The 25,279-nt window shown below is 41.8% G+C and overlaps 1 protein-coding gene across 1 annotated transcript in view; it reads left to right on the top strand.

Annotated features, from left to right (window-relative positions):
- Positions 1-25,279, top strand: part of CSMD1 (CUB and Sushi multiple domains 1) — a 2,205,021-nt gene that overhangs the window by 1,456,854 nt on the left and 722,888 nt on the right. Inside the window, 1 exon segment of the mRNA XM_068281348.1 lies at positions 23,568-23,671. Within this exon segment, the coding sequence (XP_068137449.1) occupies positions 23,568-23,671 (104 nt within the window).

Below are 25,279 nucleotides of genomic sequence, written 5' to 3'. Positions count from 1 at the left end.
CAATTAGTGGTACTTCAAGCGGTTGGGCATTGGGTGTTGGTGGGAGATTAGTGTTAGACGTAGGTAGGGGGAGGATTGATGTGAGAGTTATGCTGCAAAAGGCGATAGTAGAATATCAGTAACATTACCGAAATTCTTCTACATCCGGCACACAAAATAAAATGTAAGCATCACATTCTACTTGTTAACAAAAAACTAGAGGGTTAATGCTCGGAATTGTTGTTAGATTGACAGATGTATATTGTGAAGTTCACTCTTGCTTATAGCTTGCTTTTCTTGTCAATTATTAAGAAAACATTTTTTTTTCTTTTTGCTAAAAGCAGGAGGATTAGCTATACTATGACAGGGGAAAAAAACACATATATAAGTAGATAAATACTTGATCTACTTGCAGAACACATGTATTGTACTGTCCACGTTTTGATTTTAGTGAATGTTATATAGTAAATGAAGAGAATTCTGTTCCTGGTGGGGGCCATGTCTTTTTCCACGGTTTAGGCTAAATCCTGATGTCATTTCTGCCCTTTAGTTTTTTCTTTTCTCCTCCAATCGCTGAGTCACCTCAGCCTTGCTTGTAAACACAAGTGAGCAGGGGATCGTGTTTCAGATAAGCAGCTAGGCAGGGAAATAAATGGAAGAGGAGGAATATATTACAAATAAAAAGGTGCTTAGGCTCTCTCAGATTCAGTAGTTGGTAGTAGGATGAAGTATTCACACAACAAAAGTTATATTTCTGCAAATGCCAAACTGAACAGGAGAGTTTTCAGTCTGGATTTAAACACGTCCAGGGATGGAGCTGTCCTGATCTGCTGCTGAGGTAAGGAGTTCCAAAACCTATGAGCAGCATGAAAGAAGGCTCTGGGACCAAAAGTTTCCAAGTGGACTCTGGGTATGACTAGATTATTAGAACCACTGGCGTAACAATCAAGGATGCGGGCCCCTCAATGGCAGGAGAAGGAGATCACGAGGGGGGGTCCGGGTTCCTTCTCCCTCCTGAACACAATAACTAACCTCTGAAGTCTACAGGCACGCACTGTTTCCTGCTAACCTCTGCCCTGGCTGATCCTGCACGCTGCCTTGCTCCGCCCCCTTCACTGTGCAGATCAGCCCAGAGCATAGTTTGAATGGAGAGCGGCAGCTGCATAGTCTTGAGCAGAGGGGGACTGCTCGTGGGGAGAGAATAGGCAGGAAGAAGGTGACAGCTCATCTGTAGTGCAGCTCTCAGTGATGCAGAATCCAAGCAGGGACAGGGCAAGTCGGCCTGCTGCTACGGGAGATCTTCAAGCCAGCCAGTTATTTTGCTGCACTGTTTGATGAGCTGACGACAAGATCAGTGGAGTCTGTAGTTTACTTCCTGCTCTCTCCCTCTCCTGTCTCTTTACTCTGCTGAGCATTTCTGTTCAGCACTAGTCAGAGTGTCAGGCAGTGACTTTTAATTATAGATTGACTGCTTGAACTTTGTGCACATAAATCTGTGTTTGGAGTGGAAAATTTACATTTTCAGGGCAGAGTGTGTTTATCCCGGGAGGTGCAGTCTCCAGCATCCCTTTGGTATGTAAGGAATGTGCTGTGAGACGAAACACATTATGTTAACTGACCGAGCTGCATATCTGTCACACAGACAAAACATACCTTGCTCATGCCTGCAATTTGTTAGTGATTCTATATTATTATATCCATTGGTCATTCTCAAGAGTACCTGTAGTGAAAAAAAGTGCTCCTAGGGGGTACTTACCTCAGAAGGGGGAGGCCTTTGAATACTTTGAGGCTACCCTCATACTTGATAGCACCACCGATCCAGCACTGGCTGGATCTAGGGCATGTCAGAGGCTCGTGCAGTCTGTGCCTTTCCCCATTTGAAGTGTGCGTGTGTGCGTTTGTGGTATTTTGTTTGTGTGTGTGTTTTTTTGTATGTGTGTGGGGGGGAGCAATTGTGAGGCAGGGCCAGGGGTGCTCTATGTGGGGAACATTTAAAGGATACTAGAGCTGGTGTACACTTTAATAGTGGCTACAGCCACTACATGCAATGTGTATGCAGATATGCGTATCATTACCGCTCCTCCCACATACCCCTGCCCCCCTCCGTTTGTATGAGACACTCAAGTTGTGCACTACCACACATGCACAGGTCTGGCGGCAAGCCTCTTTGACCCCGCTCTCATGGCTGGGAATGCTTTACACGTGCACTATATTATGCCTCGTACATGTATATGTGCAGAGTGCTCCCAGCCATAGGAGTATGGTCAAGGAAGCGTACCATTGGGCCTGTGCAAGCGCAGTAGTGTAAGACTAAAGGTGACTCACGCAAACTAACGGGGTCTTTTTTACACCATTTTAGCTGGACACTTCGGCTCTGGTATCCTTAAAGTGTACCTGAGATAGATTTATAGATAGATGTATAGATTTATACTTACCTGGGGCTTACCTGGGGCTTCCTCCAGCCCCCTGTAGTCTGTCTGCTTGATTGTTGTCCTCCTGGGCCACTCTGTCTTCTTACAGTGTGGCCCAGTAAATTACCAGACTAGCCCAGTCGCCCTCCAATGCATATGGCCCTCATGGACGTGGCCCCTCATGTGCATTGCCGAACGGTAAGAGAGGTACCGTGCGGTGGGCATTTGCATATGGAGTCTATGGCACCACAACAATCTATAATAGACTGTTGCGGTAATGGTGCAGCGCACATGTGCCAATCAGGGAAAAACTGAGGTACTTCCTGTCAAGCAGAGAGCACCTCACTTTTTGGGGAGTGTCACTATGCATAATAACCTGTTGACATACTCTGCGACAGAGTAATATGAATGGGGCATTAATAGATCAATGCAACATGTAGCTCTCAGAACTAGGGCTTGATTCACAAAGCGGTGCTAACCTACTTAGTGCGTCTAAAGTCTTTAGACGTGCTAACCAGGGTGCTAAGTAGGTTAGCACCGGATTTCTCAATCAGATCGCGCGCAAAGTTTTGCACGTAAAACTTTACGCGCGCAAAGTCCTATGCGCGCGCTAAGTCCCATAGGCTTTAATGGGCACTTCGCGCGGAGCGCCCTGCGCTCTGTGCAGTGCGTGCGTAAAGTTTTATGCGCATAAAGTTTTGCGCGCATAATGTTTTGCACGCGAAAACCTCATTTAGACGTGCTAAGGGGGTTTTCACAGGCGTGCTATCAGTTAGCACCGCTTTGTGAATCAAGCCCCTAGTGTTGTTTGTATTTTCCTCTGTTTGGTTTGGGAACAGTTCAGTTAAACAGGTTATAAAGCTCTGGTTTCAACATTGATTAATTTAAATGCCAAAGGTGAAACATTTGATAGTCAGTTGCGGCCTTGTTAACCACTTGCTGACTGCCTAACGCCAACACTCAAGTGGCTAAAAACAGTCAAATGCAACAAATCAGCATAGAACGTTCAACAAAGGCATAAGGATTTTTTTTTTGGGGGGGGGGGGGTGGAATTGAAGGTGTACAAAACAGAAATGGGGTGAGCCATTTTATAATTTTCAAAATGTTCCAATTCTTACATGTACATCTTTATTAGGTCCTTAAAGTTTTCTTGAACTATTTCTAAGGACTATTTATATAACTCCTGCAGCAATAGCAGTGCATATTTTATCTTTTTTTTATTTTTAAATTGTACACTATATACTCAGCAACACTGATCATACTAGCTAAAATAACAAAAGGAAAATGGGTTCATATGTTCTGTAATCAAGCTGTCCGCTAGGACTCCTGCTACCACAAACATTCTGTAGATATTCCCTGCTTGTCTTCTACTGCTCACAGCATTGTGTGATAGCCCACCAAAGTTTCATATGAATATCAAAATGTTTCAGTTTGATCATTTCCAAAACAAAATCACTGATATTCAAAAATAGTTTGACTTTAACGTGACAGCAACACTACTCAGAATTAAGTTCTTTTTTTTCTAGCACTTCATCTGTTATCATGGGCTTCATTTACCACAGCAGCTTAATTGACATTTGTTTTCCTCTGAATGAGAAAGAAATCTGCAGCACATTGACATTTCTAAAAATGTAATTTATGCAAAATAAATCCATCAAGAAAGGTGGCAAAGAGCTGCCAACAGTAATTTAAATGTGAATACTTTAAGAGAGACGTACGCTTGAATTAGACATGTTTAAAACAAGTTGGTGTAACCAAAAAATCTTTATTTAAAGTCTAATTTCAAGCAATAGTGTGGTGTGGGGTTAGAACAGTGCTGGGCAAACTGCGGTCCGTATCCGAATGCGCTGGCCTGCTGATAGGTGGTCGGATTCCTCTGCTCGATTCCCTTCCCCCGCATAGTGTTGGGCGAACAGTGTTCGCCACTGTTCGGGTTCTGCAGAACATCACCCTGTTCGGGTGATGTTCGAGTTCGGCCGAACACCTGATGGTGTTCGGCCTTTTAAGTTCGGGTTCGTCCCGAACTACTAAATGGCCGCCGAACAGGGCCGAACAGGGCCCCTGTTTGGCCGAACAGGGCCCTGTTCGCTCGAACATGCCGCAATACGGCCCCCCTATGGGGTCGCAGGCATAAGGGGGGAGCATGCCCCGATCGCGGGGGGGGGTCGGAAATTTCCCCCACCCCCTCCGCTAGCACTCCCCCCTCTGCCCGCTTCCCCATACAAAAGTTTAAGGCAAGTTAAATAGTACTTGGTGGCTGGCACTGGCAGTGGAGTGAGGAGGAGTCCGAGTAGCAGAGTGACGCGTTGAGGCCAGGCAGCGGGCGGTTCAGCGGTAGTACCCTTGTGGTACTTCCGCCCTTTCTCTGACCTCACGTCCTCTGCATACGAGGGTACGCGTCACGCGTACCCTCGTATGCGTCATCACGTAGAGGACGTGAGGTCAGAGAAAGGGCGGAAGTACCACAAGGGTACTACCGCTGAACCGCCCGCTGCCCGGCCTCAACGCGTCACTCTGCTACTCGGACTCCTCCTCCTCCTCACTCCACTGCCAGTGCCAGGCCAGCCACCAAGTACTATTTAACTTGCCTCAAACTTTTTTTATGGGGAAGCGGGCAGAGGGGGGAGCGCTAGCGGAGGGGGTGGGGGGAATTTACGACCCCCCCGCGATCGGGGCATGCTCCCCCCTTATGCCTGCGACCCCATAGGGCCCCCAAAATGGGCATGTTCGGGGGTCCCATTGACTTCCATTGAGTTCGGCGTTCGGGCCGAACATGCCGAACATCTGGCCCATGTTCGGCCTGTTCGGCCCGAACCCGAACATCCAGGTGTTCGCCCAACACTACCCCCGCAGAGTAGTGAGTGGGCAAAAAGCAGGGGTTAAATAAAACTCACCTGATCACCGATTTCAGCATTGTGACTCCATGGCTACAGGGCGTCACATGACACGCCATCAGGATGTGGCAGTCAGTGTGTAATATGCTAGCATGTCCTAACGGTGTGTCATGTGACGCCCTGTAACCATGGAGATGCAACGCTGGAATGGACATTCAGGTGAGTTTTAAATTCTGCTTATCCGCTTATCCCCCACTCACCACTCTGCCGGGAGGGAGAAGGGAAATAATTTTAGGAATGCTGCTTGGGCTACATAAAGTTTGAATCTTGTTTACATTTTTATTACTGTCTTAAGTGGAAAAAAACGTATTTTTGGGAGAGTTGAGAAGAGCTTGAATTTCTGAATAGTTGTCTTTCTTCTATGCCAATTTTCATAATAAATACATAAAGCTCTATGAAGGACTAGAAAGTAGGGGAATAACATATTTTCAAACTATAATACCCACAAAAAATAGAGGGGGAAAAGTTGGTGTATCTTATGGGGCAATTTCCCCATGCTGCACTCCACTCCATCCCTCTGATGTACTGTATGCAGAGGCAGGCAGCATGTCACCCCCATCCTGCTGCTTAACTAGCGGCTCTGCTTTGTGTGTGGCCGTGCTCCTCTCCTCTTCCCTCTGTCCCTCTGAGGTATAGTATTCAGAGGCAGGCATTGTCACTCACCCTCCATCCTGATAGCAGAATAGTGGCTTTGCTTTGAATTACACCAGCAGCCGTGCTTCTGTATTGTAGCTTATGGTACTCACTTAGCAGTGGTGTGTGGACCAGTGGAGTCAAAACGACCTTTCAGAGAAAACAAAAATGAGACAGGGACACCAGGAGCCCCTGGTAGTGTAGTAGATCAAGGCTATGAGCCAAATAGCAATATAAAAGATACTCACATGTGTGGTGGGTTGCAAGACTCACAACCACAGTATTAAAGCCAGTGAGGAAAACCCGTCCTCACTCGGGCTCTTGTCTATATGATGTCACAGGTCGCACTCCAGAAGAAGATGGAGTTTAGGGGTAAAAAGCCCCGTAACACTAACCCGCTCCCCAAGATATGGGACTGGTGTAATTAGCACTTGGAGGGAGGAGGATACCCAAAAAATAAAAACAACTGGCATCTGAAAGAAATATAAAAAAGTTGGCTTACATCTATGAAGAAGGAGATAGTCGTAAATGGCAACCGATTTATTAAATGGAAATTCATACACCCAGTTGAAATTGCGTTTTGCGTATCGCAGTCCACTTCATCAGATCAGTAAGAAAGTGTATGGAATAAACATTGACACTCCTCAATACGCAGGATAAACTATATACATAACATACACATACATTATTATTATTTAGTATTTATATAGCGCCAACATCTTCCGCAGCGCTGTACAGAGTATATATTGTCTTGTCACTAACTGTCCCTCACAATATAATCCCTACCATAGTTTAATCCCTACCATAGTCATATGTCTATATATGTATTATGTAGTGTATGCACAAACATTCTCATAGAACTCGACCCTCCACAGATACTTATCCAACTTATTTTGATTGCGTTATTGGAGGCGATAAAGTATAACAAACAGCCCAACGTTTCGGGCCAACTGCCCTTTGTCGTGTGCTCAAACCTCTGAATTTGGAGTGAAACATTTAAAGACAATAGTGATCACACCCCATCCAGACAAACTGAGAGTGCAGGTACACCCTTAGATACAATGTTAACCCTTGCCAGGGTATAGGGCAGCAACATTAATTACATAAAGCATCTGAGACTGAAGTCCTTGTTTAGGCCACCAGGTGACTGAGTCCCCAACCTGTCCATCCAGTAAGCCTCATGTCTCAGGGGGGCATTTTTAAGAGACTTGCCCTCCTGTACCTGAACTACCTTCAACACCTGCCATCTCAATTGACTCACATTGTGTTTAAGCTCCACGATATGGTGTGCTGGTGTGGTTCATTACTCATATGTAATTCCTCAGTTTTTTTCTTCTGGGGTTTCTGTATATTACTCCGGTGTTCATTCAAGCTGGTCTTTATGCCCCTTGTGGTTTGACCCACATAGGCCAAACCCATAAGGGCACCTAGTGAGGTAAACTTCACCCAACGTTTTTAAGAGGTACCGGCAGTCCAGCGAGCGGGTGACTTGCGTCAGGGCCCTTTATTATGCTATTACAGTGCTGACAAATGCAAGCATGGAAAGGTACCAACTCTAGATGTACCCAGAAACATTTGCGTTGTCCCCCTTGATCGATCTATATCTGCTCTCCTTAAATGATCACGTAGGGACTTGCCCTTCCTAGAAACAAACATTGGTAGTGACCTGCAGATGGGAACAAGTTGGGGATCACTCTCAATCACCGGCCAAAACTTTAGGACCATGTCTCTGAGTAGAGCTGATTCACTGCAAAAAGTAGTCACAAAATTCACCTTATTAGTTTCCTTTCCTTTTTCTAATCTGTACTCTCTTAATGCTTTCTATCCATCTCTCCAACCTCTGCCATCATTTCATCACATCTCCTCCTACTACTATATCCTCTTCTCTCAAAATCCTAAGTAAAGAGTTTGAAATATAGTTCATCCTAGGAGGTAATCCTTCTAGCTCTGACAAATTGGCTTTTAGGAAGCCCATTTATCAGCGGGCAAGGGTGACAATTATCAGCTAATAAATAACCATTTTTATCAGTTTCCTTCTGAAATAAGTCTGTTTTAAAGGGGCCTCCTTTTTTCCTGACTTTTACTTCGAGAAAATGTAACTTACAAGTGTGGAACTCCATTTTAAATTTTAGAGTATCATGCCTCTGATTGAGTTCATCAAAAAAAAAAAAAAAAAGTCACACAGCTTCCTCTCAGTGCCTTTCCAAAAAAAAAAAATCATCAACAAACCAGCTGTACCCTCGGATGCCCCTAGGGGAGTCCGGTCCCAAAAATTGTTTCTTTGAAAATCAGACATCACTGTATTTGCCACTGTAGGAGTATACAGTGCCACCATTTGCACACCGAGAGTCTGCAGGTAAAAGTCATCTCCAAATCTAAAATAGGAATGGGAGAGACACCATTCTAGGAGAGACGTGATGAAACCAAGCATCTCATTAGTGACTTCAGTCTTTCATGATCTGACTGGAGTGCTTCTCCACATCCATTATGACCAAGAAATCAACTTCTCTGACATCAATAAGATCTAATATATGTAAGAACTGGGTTGTATCCTTTAAGCATTTTTCATCGTTCCTAACTATAGGTTGTCGCCATGAGTCTATGAATACAACCAATGATTCCAACAGAGAGTCTACTGCTGACATTATACAGTAGGTCTTCCTGGGGAATGTCATAGATCTTTATGCACCTTTGGCAGTGTGTAAAAAACTGGTACCCTTGGTGGCTCCTTTCTCAAAACTGCCAATAAATCTCTACTAATTACTCCATTAATTACTTTCTCCTCCAATGACTGAACTATATCTGTTTTAAACCCTACAGTCGGATCACATGCTAACTTCCTGTACATAATTTAATTGCCTAGTTGGTGTTCAATTTCAGCTTTATAGTCTGTGCGATCCTGAACCACAATACCCCCCCCCCCTCTTTCCGCTTAATTACAATGGACATGTCCCTTTTTAGATCATTCAAAGCTGACTGTTCTTTCCGTGTAAGATATAGGGGAAAGAGGCTCCCAGGAGTAATAAAATACTTCAAGAAAAGTTGAAAAAAGGTGAGGTGGCTTGCCTCAAGGAAGACAAACTTACTTAATAGAAGAGTTTCGATTGCACTGGCAATATGTTCCGTGGGTAGTTGCCCACTTCCTCAGGCCAAATAGCAGTGCCAAGCAGTACTAGTAGCCACAGATAAGGCGCCTCTCTCTCATCTGTGGCTAATAGTACTGCTTGGCACTGCTATTTGGCCTGTGAAAGTGGGCAAGTACCCACAAAATGGGTTGCCAGTGCAATAAAAACACTTCTAGCAAGTGAGTTTGTCTTCCTTGAGGTAAGCCACCTCACCTTTTTTCATTGTATTTGTTGTTAAAGTATTTTATTACTCCTGGACGCTTCTTTCCCCTATATCTTGTGCCATCACCCTCCTTTTGGAGAGGGAACATCCCTCTTGGACCATTTACAGGTCACTTGAGGTTGTTGTTTTTTATCAAGAGTGCGACCACCACCAGCTTTGCCTGGTACCTGAGTGGAGTCAGGTTTGTACATCTCTACCTGCCGACAGTGGTTAGTTGCCCTTCAGCAACCCACCTTTGTGAGTATAATCTACCTTCACTCTTACAATATTTTCCCACTACTGTGACATACTGCATCATTTGGACTCCTGTTGTCTCTGTGTTTTTTGCCTCCTATAGGGTGCAATTTTTTATCACCCCCACCTTCATCCTTTTTGTGTAAGGGTCAAGTTATGTGGGAATGTTTGTGCATGCTGTGGATTGGTTTGATGAGATTTGATGGACCTCATTTCCCAGTAGGACTCCCCGCTATATATACCTGAGGCCAAAAGATTATTGTTCTACATTATGTAGTGTATGTATCATAGTCCAAGGCCAATTTAGGGGGAGCTCTGTCTTGGGCTATATTGCTGTGGGATTTCTTGTGGGGGGGGGGGGGGGATACTTTTTATGATTTGTACACTGTGTGTTCTATTTCCTGACGGAGCTCTTGTTTTATAGAGTGAAACTAGTCCTAGTCGAATGACACTAGCACTGTAAATTGTATATATCACCCATTTCTACCCCAGCTCTAATCCTTCTGTGAAGGCATTTTTTCATGGCTATAATACTACTATGTAGGAGCATACAGGTCTCTTTGTGATTAATGGCAGTCTCACACTTAGCCTCCACCACAGTTATGTTACCATACTCCTATTTTGCAATGTCCTTTTGCAATCACTTTTAACAGTACTCTGCTGTAGTGGGACTAGCTACACCCCAGTATCCTCTGACTGATTGCCAGCACTGGGGGGGATCAGCAAAGACCTCGCACCTGACAGCAACATACTTTTATTTCTTTCTTGCATATATATGTGTATCAGTACCAAAGTGAGACTGACAGTTATGATACTTGTGTGAAGTCTCTCCCCATACTTGTATATATGTTATTTGGAGACCTGTTGATCACTGGTTTACAAGACTACAATCCAGCTGATTGACCAGTGACCCCTTACGTCACTTATTTTGTACATATAGGTTAGGTCCTCGTTGGGACATAGTTTGTGAACAAATATTACCTGTACTCCCATTCGGTTTGTTTATGCTAGACAATTTAGGGGGAAGCCAATAAACTTATCTGTGTGTTTTGGGGATGTGGTAGGAAACTGGTGTGCCCAGAGGAAACCCACACAGACACTGGGAGAACATACAAACTCCTACTACATCGATAACCAGAAGATGCAGATAGTCTACAGTGAAATAATGTATTCCTTAATTTATTAATTAAACAAAACTGCTGTTTCTTGTCAGGTGGCACTAAAAATAAGAATAAGAACAACAACAACTTCATAGCATTATGCCACATATTTTCTGTTCAAATAAGAAAAGTTTAAAATATCTGCTGCACTAACTGCTGTAACTTAAATAGCTTCAAATCTTGTACCACCCAAGTATCATTTATGGAAAACAAGCATTAATGCTTGCTGCAAATTGACTTTCTACATACAAGGCACTCATTAAAACAGTAAAATACATGTGCTCAAACACAGCACAAATTATGCAATCTAACCTCTTTAACAGAATCAGTCAAACTGTAGTCAAGACAATCTGGACATATCTGAGAGTCTTATTATTAGTTGATATATAAATAGATCATACATATAAAAAAAGATATATTAATAATGCAAACATGCTGCTGCTGGAAAAGTGTGGATGGTAATAGATGATAATTGGAGACTTTTTAACTGCCATAGGCAAACAGTTGATAACTACTGCACATGACTGACATGCTTAGCATCTATAACCTCCAGAACTTATTTCCATATCACCAGTGTTCATATATATGACAGTTAGAAATCACAAATGCACTGTATGGAAGAATTCAAAATAGGAACCTTGTGTATCTTTCATAGCTGTCATCAGTATGAACATGGCATAATGGCATTTGGAATCGGGAAGAGTGGGAGGCAACGCCAACCCCATCCACACATTTATTTAAATACCATTTATCTAAAAAAGATCAATGCTAGACTTTAGCCCCTGAATTTCTGTTGGGGGGCTTTGTATTTAAAAGGTTATGACAAAAGCCTTTTCAGACCATATTATTATAGAGTGCAATTTATTTTAGCTTTCACAGGTGCCAATAGATTGTATAACTATTTACTTGTCAGTGTTTAACCTCCAGAGATGTGGGAAAAAATTGTAATCTACACATAGTTTGATGACTGATGAGACTTTTTTTTTTTTTGCATCTTTGAAGAGACCTTTTTGAATTATTCCACAACAAAGATATACAGTGAGTGCACACCAATAAACATGCCTGATTACAACTGTTCACTCATTCAAATGGTGCAACATCTGGTTAAGCAAAAATCCATATTACATTATCCAAGGAGAAAAAGGTATCCAGGAGCAACACGTTTATGCAGTTAATACATCCACAACTTTAATCACAATCTTCATTAAAAAGCCCGGCATAATAAAACACTTATACTTATCAATTCCTAGAGTTACTGATACAACAGGCACTAATGCGGCAGACAGAGGTGTGGAGGCAGGTCGACGATCGTTTTGCCCCTCGATTAGGTTTTTATTTCAAATTATTATATATGAAATTATTTTTTGTGATTGGATTTTTTTCCACGTAAAGTTCCTTGTATGTCTCCATTCACCTTAGTGTGTTCAGTGGCTGCTTAGATGGTCATGTGACTCTACTCAGCGGTAACTGTAATAATGGTGCATATTAAAAAGGGTGCTTCATTCACATCAATGCAAATCTTTTCTCTATTTGTCCCATATGTATAAAAAGGGTGCCGCGTTGATATAAATCAACAATATAGTTTGTAAGAGGGCGCTGCAAAAATGTAAAACAAATATATTGCTTGTTATCTTAAACTTTCATTTCCATACCAAATTTATCAATTACAAAAACCCATTATTTAGCAAAGTTATTTCTCAAACTGTTGAACTGTTTCTAAATATTGGTAAGTATTAAAGGACCACTATTGCAAAAAAAAAAAAATTACATTTAACCACTTCAGGATCACAGGTTTTTCCCCTTAAAAACCAAAACAACTTTCACATTTCAGCGCTCCTCCCATTCATTCAGCGATAACTTTATTGTTACTTATCACACTGAAATGTATATTCTATATACTGTTTTTTTTCGCCACAAATTATGCTTTCTTTGGGTGGTAGTTTTTGCTCTGAATTATTTTATTTTATATGCATTGTAAAGGGAATAATAAGGAAAAAAAGGAAAAAAATGATTATTTCTCAGTTTTCAGCCATTATAGTTTTAAAATAAAATGTGGTTTGGTACATAAAACCCCCACACATCTTATTTACCCATTTGTCTGGTTTATTACAACGTTTAAATTGTGTCCCTAGTACAATGTATGGTGATAATATTTTAACTGGAAATGAAGGAGCATTTTTCCATTAATACTTTTTCACTTATTACAAGAACTTTTTTTGAAAAAATATACTCTCATGACATCCATATTACAAAAGTCCCTAAGGTAACTATTTATGTAAAAAAAATTAAATGATGTAATTTTTTTGATTTTTTTTTTTAACAAGTGTTTTATTTCTGTAACTGTGGGGCAGGGATGGAAGGGGTTAAAAGTAATAAAATAAATAAAAATGATAATAAACTTTGTATGGAAAACAGTGTAGTGGCATAAATAGGTGTATTTTACTTTTTGGCCACAAGATGGTGATATTGAGACCGTGTTTCTATTAATAGAACACAGCCGAACACGGAAGTGTCGGGTCTGAGAGCTTATGCAATGTTAAAATCACAAACACTGGTCCACATGACAGCCCAGGGGCCCCAGGTCTCTCTCACTCACTGGGGCCCCCAAACCACCATGCGACACCTAGAGGGAAGTGTGGGCAAGCCCTGGACCTCTCACCTCCAGGGAACTCACCCCACCACCTCTAAACTGAATGCCAACTGCAACAAACACAATTGCTAACTTCCAGTCAGAGCAATATCCTGCATCTATCTGGCCAGCAGACGCTTGTCAGCCAATCAGGTGCACTGTCATACATCCTTTGCCTGCTGTACCATACCTAGCAGGAATTACATAGATTAGCATTCAGGTGGGAGGCTTCGGTTGGACGCAATCGTGAATTGCGTCGTTTAACAGGGACGCCCCGTGTAGGCACATCTCCCACACGGTCCCCTCCCTAACCACTCACCTGTCAACCGCATCGTAGAAGCTGCAAAAAATAAAATTTAAAATCACAAACACTGGTCCACATGACAGCCCAGGGGCCCCAGGTCTCTCTCACTTACTGGGGCCCCCAAACCACCATGCGACACCTAGAGGGAAGTGTGGGCAAGCCCTGGACCTCTCACCTCCAGGGAACTCACCCCACCACCTCTAAACTGAATGCCAACTGCAACAAACACAATTGCTAACTTCCAGTCAGAGCAATATCCTGCCTCTATCTGGCCAGCAGACGCTTGTCAGCCAATCAGGTGCACTGTCATACACCCTTTGCCTGCTGTACCATACCTAGCAGGAATTACATAGATTAGCATTCAGGTGGGAGGCTTCGGTTGGACGCAATCGTGAATTGCGTCGTTTAACAGGGACGCCCCCCGTGTAGGCACATCTCCCACACGGTCCCCTCCCTAACCACTCACCTGTCAACCGCATCGTAGAAGCTGCAAAAAATAAAATTTAAAATCACAAACACTGGTCCACATGACAGCCCAGGGGCCCCAGGTCTCTCTCACTCACTGGGGCCCCCAAACCACCATGCGACACCTAGAGGGAAGTGTGGGCAAGCCCTGGACCTCTCACCTCCAGGGAACTCACCCCACCACCTCTAAACTGAATGCCAACTGCAACAAACACAATTGCTAACTTCCAGTCAGAGCAATATCCTGCCTCTATCTGGCCAGCAGACGCTTGTCAGCCAATCAGGTGCACTGTCATACACCCTTTGCCTGCTGTACCATACCTAGCAGGAATTACATAGATTAGCATTCAGGTGGGAGGCTTCGGTTGGACGCAATCGTGAATTGCGTCGTTTAACAGGGACGCCCCGTGTAGGCACATCTCCCACACGGTCCCCTCCCTAACCACTCACCTGTCAACCGCATCGTAGAAGCTGCAAAAAATAAAATTTAAAATCACAAACACTAGTCCACATGACAGCCCAGGGGCCCCAGGTCTCTCTCACTCACTGGGGCCCCCAAACCACCATGCGACACCTAGAGGGAAGTGTGGGCAAGCCCTGGACCTCTCACCTCCAGGGAACTCACCCCACCACCTCTAAACTGAATGCCAACTGCAACAAACACAATTGCTAACTTCCAGTCAGAGCAATATCCTGCCTCTATCTGGCCAGCAGACGCTTGTCAGCCAATCAGGTGCACTGTCATACACCCTTTGCCTGCTCTACCATACCTAGCAGGAATTACATAGATTAGCATTCAGGTGGGAGGCTTCGGTTGGACGCAATCGTGAATTGCGTCGTTTAACAGGGACGCCCCGTGTAGGCACATCTCCCACACGGTCCCCTCCCTAACCACTCACCTGTCAACCGCATCGTAGAAGCTGCAAAAAATAAAATTTAAAATCACAAACACTGGTCCACATGACAGCCCAGGGGCCCCAGGTCTCAATGTTAACAAGCTCTCCGAAGACACGGGAACGGTGATCGGGATTGAGAATCAAAAGATTCTCACATCCTGATCACAGATGGAAGGGGCTGCAATGGTGGATCGGCGGAAAACAGCGCGGGGATCGTGAACGCGACGGTAAGGCAGCAGTACGCATATCTACCCCCTGATCCGCACGTGAAGTTTAAAGGGGCGTGGATATGCGTACCAAGGATCCTAAAGTGGTTAAAATACATGTAAACACATAGCAATAAGAAGTATGTTTCTTTCAGAGTAAAATGAGCCATACATTACTTTTCTCCTCTGTTGCTGTCACAGTAGGTAGTAGAAATCTGACAGTACATACAAGCAACAAACACAGAACATTTATATCGTGCTTTTCTCCTGGCATACTCAAAGCTGCAGCCACTAGGACGCACTCTATAAGCAGTAGCAGTGTTAGGGAGGTCTCTTACTGAATAGGTGCTGGCTTACTGAAAAGGCAGAGTCGAGATTCGAACCCTGGTCTCCTATGTCGGAGGCAGAGCCTTTAACCATTACACTATCCAGCCGCCAACAGGTTATGAACCAGCTCATCTCCTCATGTGGGATTCTCAGTATGGCCTTTATTTTTTTATAAAGACAGTCCCTGCAAAGGATTTAAACAAATATGCTGGCCAGCCTCACTGCTCGCTGCACAGTTTTTGGGCAGTTGGATGGAGCAACTGCCATTCATTAAGTGATGTTGAAAATAAATAAAACACTGAGATCCCTCCATGAGAAGACTATCCAAAACCTGTCAGTTCTGTAAGATTTCTATTAGCTACTGCAAGTGACCACAGCATTTCAGAAAAGAAAAGTATTTTATATCCTGTTTTTCTCTGAGAGAAATGTGCTTCTTATTTGTATGTTTACACATACTTTAAATTTTACAATTTTCGCGATAGTGGTCCCTTAAAGATATTTTACAACATGAATGAAGTAGTACTATATCGGTAAATTAAACAATATTTTATAACTTTTATTGGTCCTTATTTTAGTCAACAGAAAAATACAGGTTACAGTGGGGAATAGTAGAATATCCGTATTATAAACCATATTTTACGTCATATCCTGATGGCCATTTTACTAAACGATCAGTTAAATATCGTTTATATCTGGGGTCCTTTTTAACCGGAACCTTTATTATATGCACCCCTACCTGGAACTACAGCAGGCAGCAAGTTGTTGCCACACAGGGAGCCATCAGGTTTGCCAAAATCGAAAATAAAGAATTGCATTAATAATCTGAAAACAAAACCTCTATTTTGTTCTGTGTTGTTTACTTTTCAATTGAAAACCAATTAAATATTTGAGAAAAAGCAGTACTAGGAATGGACATGTGTCCCCCCATGTTTTAAGTCATAATTAAAAAAATGTTTTCCTTCTTTTGTTATTAACATGTTACTGTAATGCCAAAAGCAGTTCAGCTGCCACAGCTAACATCACAGACCTTTGGAAATCTTAGCACCACTGAAAAGCGCAGCTTGCTAAGGCAGTGAAAACATTAAAGGCAAGGAAGTGTAGCAACCCTGATGGCATTAACTATGTTTACTGCAAAAAAAATCCTTCATTAATTAGCCCCACATTTATTAGAATTCTAAAGTTCAGTCACTACAGAGTGCACTGCTTTCTAAACAGACCTTAGCAGGTCATGGTATCTTTAATTCATAAAGTCAAAGACCGTTCCTTACAAAGCCAAAATTAAAGACTGATAAGCTCCTTAGAAGACTAATATAAAGTTAATGACTTTACTGGAGTAGAATAAACAGGATGGAATTGTGCCTTGAAGAAGATGTTACAGTAGAAGTTGCAGACTGCTTGCCAGTCAGACATCTCCACATATACACAAATGATTATAAAAATACCATGTGTAGTCAGGGGAAATGTCACTAGTAAATGCACAAGGAAATCTAACTAGCCTACTTTTTCATCTGTAGCTGTCAATCTAACAGCAGAAGCTCAGATTTGAAAGAAGTGGAATTAAAGAAGGTCTCTACCTTGAAAGATTAGCATACTTCATAAGTAAGGCTGAAGTCACAACAGTTCCAACGCATTTTAACCACTTCACCACTGAGGGGTTTTACCCCTTGAACACCAGAGCAATTTTCACCTTTCAGCGCTCCTTCCATTCATTCATCTATAACTTTATTATTACTTATCGCAATGAAATTAACTATATCTTGTTTTTTTTCGCCACCAATTAGGCTTTCTTTAGGTGGGACATTATGCCAAGAATTATTTTATTCTAAATGTGTTTAAATGGGAAAATAGGAAAAAATGTGTGAAAAAATTATTATCTTTCAGTTTTCGGCCATTATAGTTTTTAAATAATGCATGCTACTGTAATTAAAACCCATGAAATGTATTTGCCCATTTGTCTCGGTTATAAAACCGTTTAAATTATGTCCCTATCACAATGTTTGGCGCCAATATTTTATTTGGAAATAAAGGTGCATTTTTTTTCAGTTTTGCATCCATCCCATTATTACAAGCCTGTAGTTTATAAAGTAACAGTGTTATACCTTCTTGACATAAATATTTAAATAGTTCAGTCCCTAAGGTAGCTATTTATGTTTTTTTTTTATTGTATTTTTTTTTTTAATTACAAAAAAAAAATAATAATTGGGGAGTGTGGGAGGTAATGAGTTAATTTATGGTGTAAAACTAATGTATTTGTATATGTAAAATGCTTTAGGGTGTAGTTTAACTATTTGACAACAATATGGCCACAGTGAGTTTGTGTTCATGCGACCTGTAAGCGCCTGGAAGGACGCTTACAGGAAGCACTACGAGGCTGGGAAAATCACATTGATGATTGCGCTGTTTCTCATAGAATCAGCAGATCATTGCGGGGGCTTAGATCAACGAATGGGAATGGATTTTCCCGTTCATTGATCTCCGGGCGAGCGGGCGGCGGCGTGCACGAGCGGCGGGAGCGCGGACAGCGGCGGTAGCGCGGGCAGTACGGATTTCTCCGTCCCTTGGTTTTTTTAGGGGGGGAAAAGGGACGGAGAAATTCGTACCACGGGAGGTAAAGTGGTTAATGTACAGTAGGCTCAAAACAGGCAGGTCATATTGTTATGGATACAGCGTGTGGGAATCCTGGACTGCACCCTTGAGTCAATCCTCACAAAGCCTCCACTTTGGATCTTGAACTGAAATATGTCAGTGAAGAGGGGGCACACCCCAAGCTTCTAAATATTGCTTTTTATGTGGCAACAGGGGCATAACAAAAGCCTCCTGACCCCCACATTAGCAGGGGGAGCCGGGGGCAGGGAACTGAAGTGGCCCGATCCTGGGGTGAAGAAAAGTGGCAATGGAGCTTCATACAGTATCGCATTCCAGTAGCAGCACAAGTCACTTCCTCGACGGTGTAGCCACTGTGCAGCCCACTGCCTAGTGGGTTGCCGCTGGGTCGGGAGCCACTAAGTGATTGGCTTCACAATGGTCACGATAAGAGAGGAAGTGAAGAGGACATGTCCCGCCACCAAAAGGAGGTACAATATGAAGCTACTTCAAGATCAGGTGGTGGAGATATTTAATGTATGCCCCTGAGTGTCAAAAGAAGATAACACTACATATTATGGACATCCTTAGGTGTACATATTAATGACCACCATCATCTTTATAACCGCAACATCACCCCCAACATTGCATAAGATGTTCAATATTATTTACATGCTTATATACATATTCATGAAATTTCCTTAAAGGGAAACTCCAACTGGCTACCCCCATTCAAAGGATAAACTGCACAACATTCCTTTTCCCACAGGTTCAGGCACTCCCCCTATATCTCTCCATGATAGTCTGTTAAGAACAATGTTTTACATGAACACCCTGTGTGTAAAACCATAAAAAACAATACATATAGTAAAATCACAAAGCTTCCCAACCCTGTGCTCAAGTCCCACCAACAGTGCATGTTTTGTGGAAATCCACACAGATAGTTAATCAGACACTATTTACCCCACCTGTGCATGTTTGTAGTTTTCTGTAAAACAAGTACGGACTACGGATAAACTTCATGGTAAACAGTCATTCATTCCACCAGGGGATACAGCACCCATATCATTTATCAACCTTGCCTCTCTGCATAACGATGATTTGTCCCTATCATAGTACAGGACACACCACCTCAGCTGAAAAGCATTGTGCCAACCTGATGAAGGACAAGTTTGTCTGTAACATGTAGTGTGTTCTTCTATTGCCACATAAAATGACACGTTTTGAAGGCTGTGGTTTGCCACCTCTTCATTTACATATTGTCATTATTTTTATGGGTAAGTTCACAATAATCAGTTTGCTGTGCAACCTGCATACAATACTATAAAGGTAGCCAAGCTTTAGATAGGTTGTTTGGTAAGATTTCAACATGAGGATATTTAAGTTGTAGTGGATTATATACTGTAGATGTTGTGCAGGAAAAAAAAATATCTGTGAAATAGGAGATCCAAAAGATAAAAATCTCTCTCTATATGCATGTAAAATAGTAGGGTCATGTGAAGAACACGCTAAATATATTTATGTTTTTATTAATGTCTTTTACTAGTATAAATGAAAATAAATTTACATTTGAAAAAGAAAGAAAACTGCTGATAACTATAATATATATATTACTGTAATGAATTCCCCACAATCTTTTCTGTCCGTGTTTTATTTAGGCATTTGCACCGTGCCTAGTATATAGAGAACCAGTTAAGGGTTTCTACTAGCTCTCCCAGTCCTCAGCCATTGATCTAACAATAGGTGTAAATAAGTGAAGACAGTTCTTGTATCATAATGATGTGACATAATTATACTAAATTGAGGTATGTAATTAGGTCATTATCATTAAAATTTTCATGGCTTTAGAGATGACACAATTTCTGAAATTGTTTACAGAGAACAATCCTAGTATATAATTAGCCTTCAGAGGGGCTAAAAAAGTCTAATGTGCCTTTCTCAGCCTAAGATATATTAAAAACTCTGGGAAACATACAAACTGTATGCCTTGGTAAGGATTTTAGCCTGGTCAGTTGGCTACTAAAATCTCCAAACACTTCCTGATTTCTCATTAAAAACAAGTGTTACAATTATTGAAGGGCACCACGTTGATTAAAGGTCAGTAGATCAGGGAGGAAGCTCATATTCTTACAATGGCCTCAATTCACGAAAGCAGTTCGGTAAAATAATTTAGATCTGTAAAATACAGCATTCTGTATTTTATCACTTTTTGTTTCAAATTCTCTAAGATGTTCCCCAGGCATTAGAAGTTTGGTAATATGCAAAAAAAAAAAAAAAAAAAAAAAGCTTCAGTTCACTAAGCCCAGTTCGGTAATCTCACCAGCTGTGTGGAACAGGTCAGGCAGCAAGCTATCAGTCTTCTCTTACAAGGCTGTGCAAGAGCTACTTTATTTTCTGTCCTGTGCATCCCTAGCATCCCTTTAGATGTACATCTGTGCTAACTAGACAGAGCTCTTCTGTGTATCAGCATACAGATATGCACATCTGAAAGGATACAGAACAGCCTCTTCTTCTCCTGCTCTGCTGTTTTGAAGTCTCACCCACCAGAATATTGGATCAAATGGGGTGAGAAGCAGGGCTGTGTGGATCTTCCTATTGGCTGCCTGGCTCTCCCTATTGGCTGTCTGCTACATTTATGAATGTTTACTGCATGGAGATTGTGCGTTACCAGCTGGCTGGAGAATGGAGATAAACACCGAACAATTTTACATGATTTACCAAATGCTTTTTAATCTTTGTGAACTGCATTTTCCTGACATTGCTTGAGGTATTTATCGCTTAACCTCCCTGGCGGTAAGCCCGAGCTGAGCTCGGGCTATGCCGCGCAGGAGGAGATCTCTTTTCACCATTGAAAGTGCTGTACGCGCAGCTAGCACTTTGCTAGCCGCGCGTACAGCTTGATCGCCGCCGCTCTGCGGCGATCGCCCGCACGCAGCGGCAGAAGAGGGCCCCCCCGCCAGAGCCCTGCGCTGCCCGGACCAATGAGTTCCGGGCAGCGCTATGGGCTGGATCTGAGGCTCCTGACGTCAGGACGTCGGCTGACGTCCATGACGTCATTCCGATCATCGCCATGGCGACAGGAGAAGCCAAACAGGGGAACGCGTTATATACGCGTTCCCCTGTTTGCTATTGTTGCCGGCGACGATCGAACTAGAGGGACACATGCGCCCTCTAGTGGAGTTTCATGTAGCTACCACTCTGGTAGCTTTACATGAAACATTAAAAAAAAATTAAAAAAAAATTGGATTTCTGCAATTTTTGCAGACAAAATAAACTGCCAGGGAGGTTAAGTCAGTTACAGTATCAGTAATTTTACTTTTGTGTGTTGTAATGGGTTTAAGGAATTGGAATTTGGCATGGTGATCAGTAAAATCGGCTATTTTCTACATTATCGAATGTGGTAATGCTTTGAATTGAGTGAATTGAGGCCATTATAGATTATACCCTAAAAAGCAGCCAGTAAATAAAAGGGTCAAAACCCTCTCTTTATTACTACACTAGAGTTTCCTGATACTGCTTGGTGTGATCTGCCTTCTTTAAAACAGACGGAAACTTGCAATAATCCGGCTGTAAGTGAACATGTTTGGTTACCCACAATGCACCACTCCTGAATATGCAAATTATCTCTTTATGTCCCTGTAGCCAGTCTAGCATCCAGAACCGCTGGTGTCTAGCAAGCCTATAGCTTTACATTTTACACAGCCACATCAACCCCACATGCAGACAGCCTGTTTTGGACTTTTGGTCAGTGCATGGCAGGGATTGATATGGCTGTTTGGGATAGGGTTTGGACCAGTACAACAGAGTAACCAAGCAGCTCGGGGGGACCCAAACCACAAGGAGAGTATAGGGGGCCAAAAGAGACCAACAAGCCCTCCTACTAAAAAAGCAATGCTTGGTGTGATTTGCTTTCTTAAAACAGACTGGCTACAAGGGCATAAAGAGATAATTTGCATATTCAATAGTAGTGCATTGTGGGTAACCACAAATGTTCACTTATAGCTGAATTATTGCAAGTTTCCTTCTGTTTTAAGAAGGTAAATCACACCAAGCATTGCTTTTTATGTAGGAGTGCTTTTCGATCTCTTTTGGCCCCTTTTACTTTCCTAGTGGTTTGGGTCAACCCGAGCCGCTTGGTTATTCTGTTTTCCTGATACTGGAAATCCTTAAAGGACCACTGCCACAAAAATCTTAAAATTTAAAATATATGTAAACATATCTACAGATAAGAAGTACATTTCTTCCAGAGTAAAATGAGCCAGAAATCGATTACTTTTCTCCTATGTTGCTGTTACTTACAGTAGGTAGTAGAAATCTGAGAGAAACGACAGGTTTTGGACTAGCCCGTCTCCTCATGGGAAGTTCTCAGGGTTTTCTTTATTTTCAAAAGCACTTGGTAAATGGCAGTTGCTCCGTCCAACTGCCAAAAAAGTGTACAGTGAGCAGGGGTGTCTTTATAAAGTGTAAAGGCCATGCTGAGAATCCCCTATGGAGAGATGGACTAGCCCAAAACCTGTCAGTAATGTCCGATTTCTACTACTTACTTTAAATGACAGGAACATAGGAAAAAAAGTAATGTATGGCTCCTTTTACTCTAGAAGAAACATATTTCTTAGTTATATGTGTTTACATATAATTAAATTTTTAAGATTTTCGGGACAGTGGTCCTTTAAACAAACCTATTGCTGCAGACTAGTTCCAGCTGTTGCAAATCTGCTCAAAAGTAATTAAGAAGCCATTTGTTTTGTAGAAAATAATTTGCTCCACTGAACATATATACCTCAGTCAAGATAACAACAATTGGCAAGCTAGTATGACTGTATGCGTACATTCCTTTGAACATGGTTTATTCATTGTGAAGGGCACTGAATGTTGCATGTCCAGCAACTGAGAGGACATTCATCTAAATTAAAGAAACATAGTAAGCTCACATTTAATATGCGCTACATATTGTAAAGAATATATTGATATTTGAAACTCATAACAGCAAGACATTTTCTGTGACATTTACTGCTAATTTCCAGAATGCATCTTTTTTGTCCTTCCAAGCAGCAGTGCTTTTCATATTGCATAGCTAGTTCTCAGTTTGTGTTTCTGCTATGGTTCTCTTTTACCTATTTAAAGCTTTGGTGACTGGGGCTGATTTTCACAGCTAAGCGTACTTAATGATAGGACTTCTGCATAGTATTATGATTTTATTATCAACATCATATAGAGCACAAATACATGCTGCTATAAAGCTCTGCTTCAACAGTTGAGTTTAAAAGAGCATGCAGATATCATGACAATGAGTAGCATTTAAAATGGGTCAATAACAGGAAAGGAGGGATGAGAGGTCAGGGGGATAAATGGAATATGCTAACGTCTACCTAACTGAAATTTCTGTAGGACACAAGTACATAACTCATCTGTATGTTGTGTAGCAGCACTTTCCATGCAACCGTATGATATTTTTGCATGAACAATGGACATCATGACAATGTACTTCTTTTTAACAGGTGATCAAGATTTCCTTTGAAGTGTTTGAGTTAGAGAGAGGCTATGATACCCTTACTATTGGAGATGGAGGAAAAGTAGGTGACACAAGATCAGTTTTATATGTGTAAGTATATTTTTCATAAAGCCAATCTTATCATCTTTCCAACAGTTTATAGGTGAAGTTCAGCATCAAGTTAAGTGGTATTGACTAAGTGCATATTCACAGTGGGACGTTGCGGTTTAATTCGACGTTAAAGTCGCAACGCGTCTGTGTTTAGAGGTAATGCACTGCAAGCAGTGAGTTACCATAACGCAACATTTTTTTCAATGCGTTGTTAACGTCGCACTGTGAACGTCCCACATCATTGCAGTGCAGTAAGATGCCCTATGAGACTTTATACCGCAGCTCCGCAACGGGCCACAGTGAATGGGACCTGAAGCAATTTGGACATTGTGATTAAATCTAAGAAATTTTCAAGCATATATAGACATGAATATTATTCTAAGGACTAGTTTAGACTGTGTGTGATGTGTCTTTACATGTAATTAGACTTCAAGGACAAACAACATTGCATAGATATTTTTTTTCTTTGTGACACAGTTTAAAATGTAAATACAACAGCATACAATTATTTGAAAAAACCTATGCACCTCTAAATTGCATTACACAAGTTTATACCCTTCCATCTATTCAGTCACGTAGGATATATTGGACCGTATGCTGTTCCCTTTTTCTCATGAGTTTTCTCTTAGGTGATATCTTCCCACCTTGTCATAAAATGCTTTTTAACCACTTGAGGACTGCAGTGTTAAACCCCCCTAAACACCAAGCTATTTTTCAAAAAATGGGCCACTACAGCTTTAGGACCTCACTGCAGGTCAGCACACAAGTGATTCCCCCCTTTTTTTTCCCTACCAACAGAGCTTCCTGTTGGTGGGGTGTAATCACCCCAGCATTGTTTATTCTTTTTTATAAATATTTATAAATATTTATTTTATTTTTTTCTTAATAAATGTCCCTATTTTGCAAAGTCTGTCCCAAGGACCTTATGCCAATCAGCGTTAGGCGGTTCCTATGGCTGCCAATTGGCGTGGAACGGTCGTAAAGTAGTTAAACCAGCAGTAAGCAAGAATCTACTCAAAATAATAGTACTTTTTAGCAACTTTTCCTATTGGGCTGATAAAGGGCCAATGGGCAGCCCTGGCAGGACTTTAAACTATGCTTTGGGAGGCTTATACTATTAATATTCCCACACCAATATCCTTGGGAAGGTTTAACGCCAATATCCTGTACAACTAGTGCTGCTGGTAGCGTGGAATGATGTGTGTGGTGGCTATGCACGAAGATCTTCTATAAAGTTATCCGAGGATATTGGCATGGAACCTTCCCAAGAATATTAGTGTGGGGACATTAATTAAATGTAATTATTTAAGATTAATTAAACATAACTTTTCTCGTTCTATCATTCTGATGATTGGATTTGAATGAAACGTGACACTGTTGGATACTGCTATTCTAATTCCATCAGGCTGACTGTATGGACAATCGGCTCCCTACATAGGGCTGTGTGTAGTTCCATTCGTTTGTGTTTATTGCAGAGCCTCCTTAAAATAAGATGTGATTTAACAAAGTGGTAAACAAGCCTCTGTCCCAACATGTTGCTTTAATCACACCTACCTACTTGCCTACCTTCAGACCATTGCTTTATATTCACAAATAACTGTATTTTCT

The sequence above is a fragment of the Hyperolius riggenbachi genome, chromosome 4, assembly GCF_040937935.1.
Source record: "Hyperolius riggenbachi isolate aHypRig1 chromosome 4, aHypRig1.pri, whole genome shotgun sequence".
NCBI classification, from domain to species: domain Eukaryota; kingdom Metazoa; phylum Chordata; class Amphibia; order Anura; family Hyperoliidae; genus Hyperolius; species Hyperolius riggenbachi.
This window is presented reverse-complemented; position numbering and strand designations above follow the sequence as displayed.